The 12,857-nt window shown below is 43.7% G+C and overlaps 1 protein-coding gene across 2 annotated transcripts in view; it reads left to right on the top strand.

The window, feature by feature from the left end:
* ABCC3 (ATP binding cassette subfamily C member 3) overlaps window positions 1–12,857 on the top strand; it is an 804,906-nt gene that overhangs the window by 444,364 nt on the left and 347,685 nt on the right. For both annotated transcript variants that reach the window (XM_069654461.1, XM_069654462.1), the window contains exon 10: window positions 1,578–1,739. In XM_069654461.1, coding sequence (XP_069510562.1) covers window positions 1,578–1,739 — 162 coding nt within the window. The remainder of the gene's footprint in view (window positions 1–1,577; window positions 1,740–12,857) is intronic.

Raw genomic sequence — 12,857 nt, 5'->3', positions numbered from 1 at the left:
GAGGGTTTAACATCAATGCTACTACAGATCTGCATGTGTTTTCTTGCCATTTGGAGCGTTTTCATATATGCAAACATCTTTCAGATTAATTAGTTATGGCAGAAGGGGGCACCGAAGCACCCTTTGTGCTGGAGGATCTCTCCTTTATAACAGTGGTTTTGCAGATGTGCATCCTTGGTTGTGTGAATGTAACGCCCGCCTGTGGCATTGCTGATCATTGACTTGGTCAACATGATGGCAATCTAGGCCTTGGCACATCTGGCAGAAGATGCCCCGAGCGTGCCACCCCTGCATCCCTCACACTGTCAATCACCAGGGCTTGTGACACATTCGCTTTGTTTTAAGCAGTTCTTTTGTAACGCAGGGATAAAGGAGGCATGGCAATCAGTGATGAATTCAATGTGGGGGGCACCCTATTGTCTGGCAATTTGTGGCTTTTGTTAAGTGTTGATGTTTGGGGTCGGAAGAGAACTGGGGGATAAAGCACATACGCATGGCAAATCTCCCAGTTGGCCTTCCAAACTGTGCTTCCTTCAAGTAAATGTATTTATTTAGTTTTATGTATTGTGCATTTGTAAGGTGCTTATACAACAAGCAAAGTGTGTTTCAAAGCGCTCAATTAAACCACAGTGAAAACCTCTTTTTTAAACTTTGGAAAGGTGCTGTCCATGATGTTGGTGTTATATCCTAGTAGGTTTATGGTCCATATCTGGTATGAGAGCTGTGGGTCTGTGAGTGGAGCTTGGAATGTTGTTGTGAGGTATGGAAGGTGGTGAGTGAGAGGGTTCAAGGTTGGATGGTAAGGGACTAGCAGGGAGAGAGCCAGGGTTGAAGGCAGCATGACTATTGATCTCCTATTCTCACCTTCCTACTGAAGCTGTAACTAAATAAAGAAGACTTACCTTTTGTATACCTGGCTCTCTGGTGGTTTCTGTGTGTCCTGCTTGAAGTTTATACCACCAGTAGATACATCATTTGGCGACGAGGATGGGATACAAACCCACACGTTGCTCTTGACATCCACCTGGCCTTCGCCTGGCCGCTATTTTCATTCCGACTTCTGTCGTTTCCAAACTGGGGGCCTGCCACCTGTCCAGAGCCAGGAGGTGCACATGTCTAGTTGGTGTAAATTATGGTGACGTGAATGTGTGGAAGCTGGAGAACCAAATGTGTCGAATTAAAAAGGACACAGTACTGTGTCCGTCTTTTCTTGCATCAAGGGTCAAGAAGCCCTGCGAGCGTGGGTGGCTCCCAAACTGTGACGTCTGGTTAAGGTGTTCAGACATCTTCTGACGTCACATACACGTCTGACCTTTAGACTGCAATCCAGAAGTAGTAGCTGTTCAGAACAGGTGTGCTGCTCTGTTTTCCGGCTCTCCTATAATTTCGAATATAAACTTTGATATTCGTCGTGCTCTAGTTGTTTGATTTAGTGTATTTGTGTATTACATATTGCTAACACCGTTAACACGTAAGACACTGCGATATATTGTGGGTGAAAGTCTGGATCAACTACGAGGCTGTTTATGGCATAAGGTTACAAAAAATTAAGAGTACGCTTTTGATTTCACCCCCAGGCTTTGGTGATCACCAACTCGGCAAAGCGGTCCTCCACAGTGGGCGAAGTGGTCAACCTGATGTCCGTGGATGCCCAGAGGTTCATGGACTTGACGACGTTTCTCAACATGCTGTGGTCCGCGCCGCTGCAGATCTGCCTGGCCTTGTACTTCCTGTGGCAGGTCAGTAGCCAGCGTGTTATTTCCTTCTTCCCTCCAGCAGGGCTCCAGGTTATTACTTATTTCAAGAAATGTACGGGCTACGCTGACAAGATACACCCTGTGCCACCACATACAACGTGCATGTGCATGTGCATGAAAGCTGTACAAATAACCGAAAATCATTGCTAATTGTATATGTGTTTTGTGAGTGTCTTGCATCTTTGTTTTGTAGCAAGTGGATGGCTCTGGCCCAGAAGCCTATTTTAATGCAGTGGGTATGTTGTTCCTATCGCCACTTGCAAACAGACGTGTGTATCCCCATAGAACGGCGGCACTTCCCAAAGGCCATCGACTCCCCTTCCATGCATTAAGCCATCTCGAGCCTGATGGCTGATAGACCTACAGGTGTGGCATCCAATCTGCTAGGCTCAGATCATCAAGCACTGCCTGTTTCCCTGAGTCACAGCCCCCCTGAGGCACAAAGGCAGCGTCCCTGGCTCAGCAGCCAGTGCCGTAATGGACTCGACAACACGTTTCTTTTGTAATCAGCAGCATAGCCTTTCTTATGCATGATGGTGAATTTCTAACTGAAAGACCACTGTCACCTTGCAAATCTGTGACAGTTAAAGCGATCAACACAATAAAGCACCCTTTGAAATTTGTGTTCATACCCATAATGTTTAATAACTTGATATGCTAAAAAGTAAAGTTTGCTTTGATGTCCTTAGCTGGATGTTCTTAAAAAACATACATAACAACACACTGGAGGTTTGTGGAATCTCCAAACCTAAGTGAGTTTATTACACAACTTCTTTTATTGTGTGTCTTAAAGCGCTGAAAATAAAGTGGGTATATATATATATATATATTTTGCCTTTTGCATATTATAAGTTTCCATTTAGGATGTGGAAAATAAAGGTACACTGATATTATTTTGGCTCAACATGCTGCTATAAGGATTTATATGCTGTCATGATGCTTTACTATGCAATTTGTGTATTTTGCTAGTAAACTCCACAGGACAGTATTATTACAGACCTTGACACTCAGAACTCAAATAGTGTTGCCACTGACTCACCAGAGAGCCAAAGACCAAAGGAGGGATGGACAAAAGGTCCAACTCGCATAGGGAGCCAAGGACCAGAGGAGAGTTCACCAGAGCAGCCAAGGACCAGAGGGGCAACTGACCACAGAGGTTCACGTTAACCTAGTTTTACTTCATTCTATTTTATATTTTAGCCAAAACTATTGAACTGGAGTACAATTAGGAGGGAGATAACTTGTGAGGAGGATTGCACAGCTTGAGGGTGTTTTGGTATTTACCAGCCCACTGACTGCCCATGGCCATGCTAATTACCATGTCCAATCTCACCCACTACCTGCCTCTTCCAAAACACATCCTCATGGGATCTCTTTGAGCTAGCTTTATCAAGCATGAACATCAACCATTAGCCTTCCAGGGTTATTTCTAAGCAGTCTGATGCTGAGAGTTAATGGCTAATTACAGTTGTAAATGGCTTCCGGTGTAATAAAAAAAAGCCTCAAGCAAGTGTGCCTTCGGCCACTTCATTTAAATCTGTTCCATGCACTGAACTTGTTTTAAAAACAAGCAGTCACACATCTAACAGTTTTGGGTTGAGGTATTAGAAAGGCATTTGCCAGTTAATGCCATCATATGCCTATGTAATCATTCACTTTTCCAGCCATTGCCATCTTATCGGAAGGCAATACCATTATATCAGTGCCTATCCAATACTTGCACAAAAGCCCAAATTGTCGGCTTTGCCAGTGCTTATTATTCCAGGCAATTTCTAGTCTAGCCACAAAGAAACAAGAGACATTGTAGATGGTAAACCAAAGCTCAAACCCTCTCTAAAACGGTTCTACCCTCCCCCATCTCCCACCATGCCAATCCCTCCTTTTCAGATGCAGAGTACCACTAGTTCCTTATTTCCACTTCCACCACTGTGCTGAATACTGCACTTTTAACACGAATAAACAACTTTCTTGGCACAGGATACAGCGCTGACTCTACTTGAACTTGTCTCCTCACTTGCAGACAGTGTGTATTCAAAGAAGGTGTGGTTTTGCAATCTAATGTGAGCTTTGTATGGAATTTAAAGGCATTGTGACATGCATCAGGAGTGACAGTGCTGACTGGCGGGTGCAGGTCAGAAGCCCCCGAGTCTTGAGTGATGATCTTCTTCAATGGGTTTGGGGATATGTTATGCAATGCAGAGAACCCGAGGTCTGATCCCTTGAAGTGCTTTGTGGAAACTTTAGTTACATAAAGCATTTCATTGTTAGCACCTGCACGCCTTTTTTTCGACACCAAAAGTGCTGGAAAAAAAAGTTTCTAATGCTTTTTTTAGTGTTTTTTTATGGGGGGATCCCCCTCCAACCCCCCGTTTTCTTTTTAAAAAAATCTTGTTTATGCATACCAAACTAAAAAAAAGATAAATAAATAAAAAAGCATTCACATTTTTTTTTCCTGGTTCTTTTGGTTTCGAAAAAAAGGGCATTCGATAATTTGTTTTCAAAACTATGACTGGACACCCCTGCATTCATATGCATACATTTTTAGGCAATTGAAAATGTGATGTGAGGTTAGTACTTAAATATCAGGAGACTGATTGGAAGGGTGAGGGGAACAGGAAAGAGCTAATTCTCACAGCAGTCCTTAAGTGGGTGTTTTCAGACTTAAAGTAGAGAGTTAACTGCTTGTAACATTGAAGCTTCACTAGAATAGTCTCAATACAATGAGTACAGAAGTTAGATGCCCCTACGCAAGTGGGTTTGCCACTCCCCCACAGTCACTAAGTTAGCGCCTCTCCCAACATTTGAAGGGTTAGTTACTGCCTACATTTTACCCTAGGTGCACCCCTGGATGTGTGCACTTGCATTTTGTTAGGCAGATAGGTGAGGGAAGCCTTTCCCGGAACTGGCGGCGTTACATATTTACTGTGTTTGTGCAGATAAACGTACTTGAACAAACACAATAAAACTTTAAATCTGCTACTCTCAAGAAAGACTTCCATCGCCTCTCTGCATATTTTGCTTTAAAATATACTATTTGATAGTTGGTCCCCGCACCAGATCATGGGGGTGGTAGAACAGTGGGGGCAGAGCCTCCAAGTTTGCCCTGCCTATTTTCTGAAGTTGCCCCTCCCATCACCACATAGCCCCCCCCCCGAACTGTAGGTTGTGTTGTGCCCCTGTCTCAGAGGCCCACATCTCCACTCCGACGATGCCCTCTCACATTTTCTTGCTTTGCGACGGGATGGTTAGTCCATACCTTTATTTGAGGAATAATCATTTTTTTATATTTCAGGGATTTAACTTTTTGATCCACCCTTTACTTTCAGGTAAATGTTGGCAGAAATCCTACGTGGATTTCCAAATTGTACTGCCATTTTTAGTTTTGTACTGCTTGATGTTCTCCCCGCAATGTTGCATACAGTATTTCTCAGAGCACAGATGGCTTATAAACCTGCAGTCTGGGTGACTAGCCTCATGACTAGTAAGGAAGCGGTGGCAGCATGCAAGCAGCCACAATAGGTCACCGCTGAAGAATGTGTCACTCAGGAAACAAGTTGCACTGTCATGCACACCCGCCCGTAGAGTCCCGTGACAAGGGAATCTGCTTGTCATGCAGGCATTTCAGTGACATTCATACCACAACGGAGGGCATTGTGACGACCTGCGTGTTCTCCTCTACTGGAGCGCGTGTGAGAGAATTTTGAGTCAGCCAGACGTTCTTTCAAATGCTGCGTCACAGGAATAACAACTGAACAATTGACATTGATTGTAATGACAACAAGCGCAGCAAGTGATGTGTGCTGGCAGCCGAGCAAGGGCTGTAGTGGGCAGCAGGGGTGTTACTAGGTCTGAAAAAGATCATGGGATAAGTTAATGGCGGCCTCGGGGCTAGCTAGCATTTTGGTTGTAGCAGTGGTCGAAGTGTACAAAAAGAAGTAGTGGAACTATGTTCCCTACTGGCCTGCACAGCTCCCCACAGACCCCATCGTCGCACGCCCTCCCATGCACAATAAAACCCCCAAAAAACATGTGCCTGCTCTTTAAGGAAACGTCCTGTGCAGTGTACTGAAAGTGCAAGTTTCAACGGCTTCCTACACTTTTATTTTAAAACAAAACCCTTCCAGAACAGTTTCTTTTTAAAATAAAAGTATAGGAACGGTAAAACTTAATTAAAAGAAGTGGAGGAGCACTGCTCCCGACCGCTCCCGCCCACTTCGACCATTGAGTTGTAGCACCTGAGCTTCTATCCGGGGCTACAACCAAAAGACCTGGGGCTATATCCCCTTCAATCCCCCCTAGCAATGCCTCTGGTTGGCAGCCAGTTTCGTAAAAGACGTGAGGGACTGGCTGTTTGAACGGCTCATGGACGTCTGATGAAGCGAGCATAGGGGATGGCTTCGAAGAGTGAATACTGGGGAGTTATTAAAAAAAACATTGGCATTGGCAATGCCAACAGTTATGGCTTTTGTGTCGGCGTGGGATGGGCATTTGCCAGGCACTACCATAATGGTAATAACACGCCATTATCGGTAGCAGCTACAAAATGTCGGTGCCTCGAAAATGTGTGTTTAATACCTATACGCAAGGGAAAAGGTTTGGCTTTGCCAATGCTAATTTTAACAGGACTTCACTGAAGGACATGCACACTGCTTATAAATGAAGTGGCTGAATGCACACTTGGTTCAGGCATTTTTATCACACCAGTAGCACGTTTAATGCTCTAGCTAAGTCATTAACCCTAAGACGACTGCTTTGAAATAACACTGCCAGGCACTTCGAACACAACGTTTGATGTTCCCTTTTGATAAAGCAAGCTCAAAGAGATCCCATGGGTTTGAGTTTTGATGGGGAGGTGCAGATAGCTATTATGTGAGAATGGCCATAGAAATGAGCACAACCATGGGCAGTAAATATGTGGGTAAATAACCTCACAGCAACAACTGTTTTGTATCCCTCCTCGTATCCCCTCTCCCTCCAATGTTATAGTTTTCAGTTGTAGGTGGCACTTTAGCACCACCTAGAAGAACAAACTAAAAATGCAATGCTGGTGCTACAGGGCCAATGGTTAATGACCATGTGGCGCTGCAGATATGTTGCACTACAGCTCCCAAGAGCTTTCATCACTTGCTGTGCTGGGTGGAGCTCATGGGGGTTTAAGTCCAATTCTTGCAGAGAGCCACATAACTAGTAACCACGGCTGCAAGCACACATTTTCAATTCCATAACATCACAAACTCAAGCAGGTAGAAAACAAGCAGAAGTACATGTCAGTGGAAGCTCAAGGCAGTGTTTCATTAGAAATATAAACAATTCCATGTATATGCTTAAATTACCTGTCTACAGCATGATATGCACTGTTTTAGCAAATCGTGTGCCAACTGTTTGGCTGGGCCATCTCTCAGCTTGCAACAGTGTTGCTGAACTATTTCTGTTGTCCTGCTCCAACCAGCGCAAACCTTATGTCTGACTTGAGGCAGCGTTTCCATGCCAATCTTGTGGTTATCATGACTTATTATTACAAAGTGTGTAAATAATGGACTGCTATAGGACGGTTTTTGGTTTGCATAGGGAGAAGTGCAACCATTACAAAAGACAGGTTATGTGATCCCTGCCTACATCACCATTGACGCCCCACCTGGGTTACTGCCTCTGTTTCTTGAAGACAGATATTCGATAGTTCATCAACAGTCAAAATGGCGACTTTATATATTCATTTAATTGTTTTTTTATAACAAAATTAATACCTGAGTTCCATTTCTAAGCGCGGATCCGGGATTCAAACCTCTCTTTCTCAGCGTGGTTTTGCTTCCAAGACCAGCACGTTCCCCTGTGCTATCGTCTTCTGATTTACATGTCTAGCACTATACGCAGAGGCTCAATAATGTAACCAAATTTATACGTTTGACACCCTCGTTGATGAGCATATTGTTTACAAATTGCAACACCGCTTAAGTGAGTTATTCACAGGCAGAAGAGCCATGGACCACCTTATGCTACCTTGGTTGAGCTCCAGCCTTAACCCTGCAAGAAATGATACTGCAGGTGGGGTCAGGAGACAATTGGCCCAACAGGCAGTGAGGCAGTGTGACGTTCATCTCAGTTCCATTTGGCAATCTGATGTAGTCATGAATTATGAAATGAGTGAAGTGGGAAAATGTGCCTTTTCAGGCTTTCTTTGTTGATTTGGATCCTCCCTTTTCATCACAGGGAGGATCATGCTGGGGTGTTCGATCATTCCTGGCGTGATTATGTCACCCCAGTTTATGCTCGGAGGCCAGAGTGCCAGCCCATTTCACTTTCAGCTTTTAGGAATTTCATGGGTCACCTAGTCTTCAAACATTTCCGAATCCTCAGCTCTATAGACGATCCCTTCATTGGCTTTCTGTTCATTAGACAGGTTTCTGTGTACAGTCTTCAAATGTGTTCATGGTCTCGCCCCCAGTACTTGGTCGATAAGATCCATATGTATCCGCCCTCCAGACCTGTTTGTTCTCAAAACATTTATTTTATTGCCAATATCTCCTCCTAATTTTAAGAGTAGACGAGAGTGACACTTTGCAGTTCTTGAGCCTCATGTTTGGAACTTGCTTCCCTTTGATCTGTACACTTTGGAGTCTTAAGGTTCCTTCCTGTAGACCCACAAGATCAATCATTGTATCTAAGCTTTTCCTGTGGTCGTCTTATATGGTCAGCCAGCATCAAGGTCTAGTTTTACTGCCAGCAGAGCCTTATACATGCATAAATATAAATATTAAAACTGGGATATTGATCAGAAACGCAGTCATTTTGAGTTAATTCCTTTTCTCTAGCCAGGTTCTCTCAATTCATAGCCCACTTTGCTGACAATGTAATGAATTTAAGAGGGATCTTGTGTCATAATGTTCTCTTAAAAGCACTGGTAGAGAAATTAATCAAAACCTGTAATTATCATCTCAATTGATCACTTAAGAAAGTAGACAACTCATCCGTCCATAAAGCATAAAGCCACAGTTTTTTGGGTGATGAACCTTTCCTGCCTAAACTTCAGGGCAGAAGGTCATCCATTTGCTTCAGGAAATTCACTCTATGGTGACTAAGTGTATCCATGCATACACAGCGTGTGCACAATGTATCACAGAGGGGGTGGTAGGGTATAAGAGAGGCTGAGGCAGAATGCAAGCCCCTAGATCAAACAGGCAGATGTTCCTCCTTAAAAGCAGGCGGAGATTGCAGATGCTGCGGAATGAGGTGTTGACATTCTTGATTTAGCTCAACCAAGGCTTGCTATGGAACGCTTTGAGATTGGTGAACGCTATCCATACTAGCTAGGCTGCGCACAAGGTTAATGCAAAGTCCTTGTCCACGTGGATAGCTAACGATTAAAAGCACTGGTCTCTGACATCAGGGCATGCCCGCATGCTTTCGCAGGTGCAGTATTTCGAAGCTGGACGGGTCCAGCATGAAGCACCTTTTTAAGAGCATACTTTATTATTATTAATATGAGAGTGACACCGTGGGCACTCTGTTACGTCTCTTGTGTTTCTACTTGGAAGTGACAGAGCTGCTTTTGTGCTGCTTCCCCCAAATCACCCCAACAAGATCACGGCTTCAGCCAACCCCATAATATGCAGTCTGAACCAGACCCCTAGTGCTTACCAGTCCATCAGGCCCAAAGATGATGCTGTCAAAAACAATCGTCTGCGCTGCAGCTGATAGTATCAGCACGGATGGATTCCAGCATATGCCATTTTTGTTTTCTGCTCACTATCTTTATTGAGTTTTATTGTGGATCTTGGTTTTACTTTCACCAAGTTACGCCGTTTCATTTGACTTCGCCCCCAGTATAAAATCTTACTTGACAACTCTGGGACAGGGTTAGCGCTCTAATCGTATCTGTATGATGAAATCAAAGCAAAGGTGTTCCCCTACCTTTCTGCTGGGGAAGTCACCACAGTATTATACAAACATAGGCAGCCTGTTTACAAAAGTAATGATTTACCTGCCGTTGAAATATCACAAAGATACAGAAAACATACAATCATTCACATGAATCCAATATTTATATTTCTAAACCTCTAATCATAAATAATGCAATACAATTTCAAATCAGCACAATATAATATCATCTGTGCATGCCACTTATTGGCTGATATGGGTTACACTTTTGCTACTGATAGACAGCATAAATGACTTTACTATGAATAATATGAATTCTTAACAACTCTTTTTATTGTATCCAATATCAATAACAAGTATTGGTATCAGAGATAGTTACCCAGAAAAATGCTCTGGCCATTTCCTGAGATTTCCCACAAAGAAATGTGATGTGGTTGGTTTCTAGCATACGTATGTACATGAAATACAAGTGATTCTAAGTTGCATCAAAATCTACAGGCTTGAGTTTAGGGAAGTTGTGCTATCAATTTAGCACACATGGAACATTCATTTATCTACATTTGGGGGTCATTACGAACCTGGCATTAAGGGTTTAACGGCGCCAACACCTTAACCCTTAACGCCTGATTACGAGGTCTCTTTGCGGGACCCGACCTTAACGGCTGGTTTTACCAGCCGTTAAAGTAGGGTGCCGCAAAGGGACCTTGGTGCTAAGTACGGTGCTGCAATTTGCGGCACCGTACTTAGCGCCTTCCCCATTCCCATTGAGCCCTATGGGACAAAAATGGGAATGGGGAATGGCCCATGGTGAATGGGGAATTACCGCCCCACCAACCTTGGAATGGGGCGGTAATTCCCCCATTCACCATGGCGGACCCCGGCATGGACCATGGTGCTAATAGCACCATGGTTTAGCGCCGGGGTCGTAATGAGGCCCTTTGTATCAACCTTTATTAAAAAAAATCTAATCTCTGCCCTTTGATGTCTTCCAACTATAGACCCATCACAAACACCATTTTTTACTGAAGATTCTTGATAGAGTAGCATATAATCACATCTCTCTCTTCTTAAACAATAACCTGATTCTTCACAAATATCAATCTGGGTTTCACAAAAACCACGGGACAGAGACAGCCCTTTTAGCCTTAAAATCTCATCTGCATTAAGGTTTGGACGAAGGTCAAACAGCTTTACGTATGATCCTGGATCTTTTGACAGCCTTTGCCCTGGTGCACCATTCCATCTTGTCCACCAGGTTAAGGGAAATATGCCTACTTTTCACCTCAAGCAATCCAATGGTTCATATCATTCTTGAGCGGCAGGCAGGTAGAGTGGCGAGTGACTCAGCAGAGGCAAAACCAATTCCTTTGGTATATGGGGTCCCGCAAAGAGCCTGTGTATCCCTGTGCTTCGATAACATCTTTATGATCCCGTTCTTCTGTATGTAACAACTAGAAGGGATTATCTTCGTCAACTATGCCGATGATACACAATGTGTCATTCCAATTTCAGGTTCACATCACAATGATGAAATACACATCAATAAAGTCTAACAGAAGATCCAAAAGTGGATGGTGGTGAACGGTTTTGCTCTGAATAGCGCCAAAACCAAACTCATGGTTGTTGGCTCAGATTCTAAACTGGAGTAATTGGGCCTGATGTACAATAATTTCAGTATTGATAATTGTACTATTGAAGTAAAGAACAAGGTGAAAAGGTTAGGTATTATATTGGACAAGAACCTGAACATGAAGGCTCAGGTGAATAGTCTGGTTCCTTCATCCTCCTACTTCATTAAATTGTTTCACCATCTTTGTCCTTTGATCTCCGAAAACAATGCAGAGACTCCAGTCAGAGCCATTGTTGGCTCCACATTGGATTATTGTGGTATTCTTTTAACTGGCATCACTGAGACAGATTTCCATCACCTTCAGGTTATTCAGAATGGGGCAGTCAGGGTTGTTAAAGGACTTCAACGTAGAGACCATGTGTCGGAAGCAAAACAAAGCCTACAATGACTCCCTTTACAGGCCAGGGTAGGTTTCAGGTTTCTAGTTATAACCCACAAATGTATCGTGGGTCAGATGCCAGCTTATCTTAAGGAAGCCATTGTGTTAAAAAATCAGATCTTCTAGGCTATGCGTCTTTTTGTTATGTGTTGTTCTTCTGTTTGCGCCCTTAAGCCCTCAGGTACCGGGAGCGCATTATACAAATCGATAAATATAAACACAAACAAACATAAACCCTAAATTATAATTTTTTGAAAGGACACCTATTATCCTCCCCAACTTCCCAGGATGTTTTGTGTGTATCTACTTCAGAGATTTCTCACTTCAACACAATAATATGTCCGCAATTTGACTGTTCATTTAAAATTGCCTACATTTCTATGGGCATGGTTCAACAAAGCTCCCTTTCATCCCAATTTCTATTTTTAAATGATTAGGTCTTCATAGGTCTTGATTTATAAATTCTCTTTTAGATTTGCAGCAATGGCCACTGGTCCACAACCCAGTTATTGGCCCTAAATGTGAAAACTCCCGGGTTTCAATTTACTTGGCTTTGGTTGCAAGAGACTGCACGCCATGCACAAAAATGTGTGGGGTGGTCCCCTAATTACCTCAACCCAAGTGGGCCCACCACCTGCGGAACAAGTGCACGTTTTGTACATAAAGCAAGTTTATTGTACAATCGTCCAGGGAGCAGTTACATGATATCTAAATCTCCCTGCTTCTACACTCCACCCTCTGCAAGTCATCCAGAACAGGGCTGCAAGACTTGTCCTTGGCTTCAAGGCCAGGGATCATATCTCTCCAGCACTGAAATTCCAGCATTGGCTCCCAGTGGCTGAAAGGATTAAGTTCAAGACCCTCTGCATTCTCCACAGGGCCTTCTGCGGCCTGGGTCATCAATACCTCCAACTCTCTCTTCGTAAATACCTTCCTACTCAAGCTCTTCACACCTCCAACTTCCTCAGGGTCAGCTAGTGGTAGATATGTTTCTTCGACTGTGGCCTCCCTATTGAACAGCCTCCCTGCCTCTCTGAAACACGAGGAGAACCATCCCCGGTTCCAGAAGCACCTCAAGACCTTCCTCTTTGTTTCTGCCTTCTCTCTTCTTCCCGGCAACCCTTGCACTTGGGTCTCTATCTGTAACCCTACAGTCCCCCGACCTGCACATTTGGACACCTGCTGTCTGCACTTACCCTTGCACCTGCCACCTGCT

The sequence above is a fragment of the Ambystoma mexicanum genome, chromosome 3q (assembly GCF_040938575.1).
Source record: "Ambystoma mexicanum isolate Mex_15411 chromosome 3q, UKY_AmexF1_1, whole genome shotgun sequence".
NCBI classification, from domain to species: Eukaryota; Metazoa; Chordata; class Amphibia; order Caudata; family Ambystomatidae; genus Ambystoma; species Ambystoma mexicanum.
This window is presented reverse-complemented; position numbering and strand designations above follow the sequence as displayed.